This window comes from Emiliania huxleyi (genome assembly GCF_000372725.1).
Source record: "Emiliania huxleyi CCMP1516 chromosome Unknown EMIHUscaffold_158, whole genome shotgun sequence".
Lineage (NCBI taxonomy): Eukaryota > Haptophyta > Isochrysidales > Noelaerhabdaceae > Emiliania > Emiliania huxleyi.
Window position 1 is genome coordinate 1 of NW_005201004.1, and position 2,206 is coordinate 2,206.

The following is a 2,206-nucleotide window of genomic DNA, read 5'->3' on the forward strand; positions in this document are numbered from 1 at the left end:
CGAGAGGCGGCGTCGAAGAGCTTGGCCGTCGCGGTGCCGATGAGCACCGGCTCGCGCGGGCCCGCGGTGCCGTAGACCGAGATCCGCAGCGCCGCGTCGGCGGAGAGGTCGCAATATTTGGCGGTGAAGGAGAGCCACTCGTTCCAGCGGAGCTTGGAGCCAGCGGCCGAGTAGGTACGCTCCGGCTGGCCGAGAGGCATCCCGTGGACTAGGAGCTGAGCTGAGATGTGCAGGTCGTGCGGCGCGACTCCGCACGCGCCCGCCAGCCACGCAGCATAGCTGAGCGGCGGATGCGAGGCACACATTGCAGGGACCGAGCCGTGAAGCTGCTGGACGAGCAACTTCACCTGCAGCGTCACGTCCGAGGACCTGAAGTAGGCGAAGCCGCCCTCCGCCATCTGCGCCGGAAATACGGCGGCGTGGGAAGCGGCTTACGCAGAAGCGGCTGAAGCGGCAGCGGCAGGCAGCGACAGGTGAAGAGAAAACAGCGGTAAATCGGCCCGCTAGGGGTGCGCTTCTTCGCTCCCCGGCCGGTGATGACCGCACTCTCAGTGCTCCAAGTGTGGTTGAAATAAATAAGGAAAGGAAAAACGGATGCCGACAACACACTGGGGTCTGGGCACGGGACTGGCGCGCACTGGCACGGACACCTACACTCCTATTACACCAACCACCGCCGAGCCGCCACGATACGACGACGACGAGCCCGCCAAACCTACTGCCGCTACTGACACATCACCAACACGGCTGAGCCACTCCATACCCAAGAGTTGACGACGAGGGCGGCGGACCACAGCTCGCTGCTCACAGTGCGTCCGGACCCGCTGGGCTCGCCGCCACCAGGGGCATACAAAGTTGATATCAGGCGCCGGCCATCAAGCCTCCCAGCAGGCAGCGCTGTAGCGGCTCCGCGACCCGGGCGGGAGAGAAGGGGCTCGACCCAGCGGGCGGGTCGTCGTCCCACTTGTCTGCGCCAAACCGCCCTCGCGCGGCGAGCTGGCTCCGGTAGCCCCATCGCGTCCGGAAGCGCCACTCGGTTGGGTCGTCACAGGCGCGGTTGAAGCGCGCCGAGCTGTCGTTGCACTCCTGACGGCTGAGCATGGAGCGGCAGTACTCCGCGCCCTGGTGGCTCACGCGCCACTCGTGGACGCCGCGCCGGTCGCGGACGAGGGCGCGGGAGCCGTCGGCTGCCACGTCCACCGGCCAGCACAGGGCAACCTCAGAGGAGCTAGTGTGCTGCCAGCCGACGGCCGGATCGACGAGGCACTTGGGGGAGCCAAAGGTGTAGATGCGCTCCAGCGTGTGCGCGTCGAAGGCCACCACGCGCGACCGCGGTCGATCTGCGAAGAGCAGGATGGCCCGCCCGTCGACCTTCGCCGCGGCCCCGCCCCACGGGCTGAAGGCGTCGCTGAACTGGCTGCGCATGATGCGCACCAGCCCATCGCCCACGTTATTGAGGGCAAACTTATGGACGCAGCCGCCCGCCGCGTCGGCCACGTAGAGGATCGGGCCGAGGATGATGATCGCGGCGGGCTTGCCGATGGTCGGCCCGATGAGGACCGTCCGTTCGAGCCGTCCCTCCTCGGTGAAGATTTTGAGTGTGTGGCCAGGGGTGTGCGCCCAGGCGTTGACCACACCGAGGCGGCCATTGGACAGCGCAGTCGTGAAGGACCGTCCGGCCTGGACGGACATGGAGTTGGCGGCGGCACGGCTGTGGTGCACCGGGAGCGGGAACGCCTCGCGGAAGCCGACCGCAAAGGGCCGGCATGTGGAGGCGATGCGGCGACACTCGTAGTAGCCGAGGCGGCGGAAGACGAGGAGCTGCGGGAGATCCGGTGCGAGCAGGGCGGTGGAGACCAGGTTGGCGTACTCGGCGGATGCCTTCCTCGCCGCCTCTTGCTGCCTCACCGCCGCACGCTCGAGCGCATACTCCCGCCGTTTCTGCTTCTGCTGCTCGGCATGCGCTCGCCTCGACTGCCAATCTGCAAAGGCTTTTGCCGCACACGCCGGCAGCGGCGACTGCGTGCGCGCGGACGTCGACCGGGGCTTCTCTGTGGGGTGTTCGGGGTACACGAGCTCCATTTCTGGGGCCCTGTTGCAGCCCCGCGGCGGGCGTTCCGCGCAAATTGCGTCGTCAGATGGTTGTTTCCCGCCACAACTCCCGCCACACAGCCCCCCCCCCCCCCCCCCGGGGGGGGGGGGAAAT

General features: G+C 67.9%; 2 protein-coding genes across 2 annotated transcripts in view; both read right to left on the reverse strand.

Moving 5' to 3' along the window:
- Positions 1-47: 47 nt before the first annotated feature.
- On the reverse strand, positions 48-398 carry EMIHUDRAFT_229707 (hypothetical protein; the record flags this gene model as incomplete). Its single annotated transcript, XM_005785759.1, has 1 exon — positions 48-398. A coding segment is annotated over one exon (351 nt), but the record flags the coding sequence as incomplete, so codon positions are not given.
- Positions 399-1,130: 732 nt separating this feature from the next.
- Positions 1,131-2,206, reverse strand: part of EMIHUDRAFT_71721 (hypothetical protein) — a gene marked incomplete at both ends in the record, with an annotated part of 4,672 nt that continues 3,596 nt past the window's right edge. The window contains one exon of the mRNA XM_005785760.1: positions 1,131-1,578. Coding sequence (XP_005785817.1) covers positions 1,131-1,578 — 448 coding nt within the window. The remainder of the gene's footprint in view (positions 1,579-2,206) is intronic.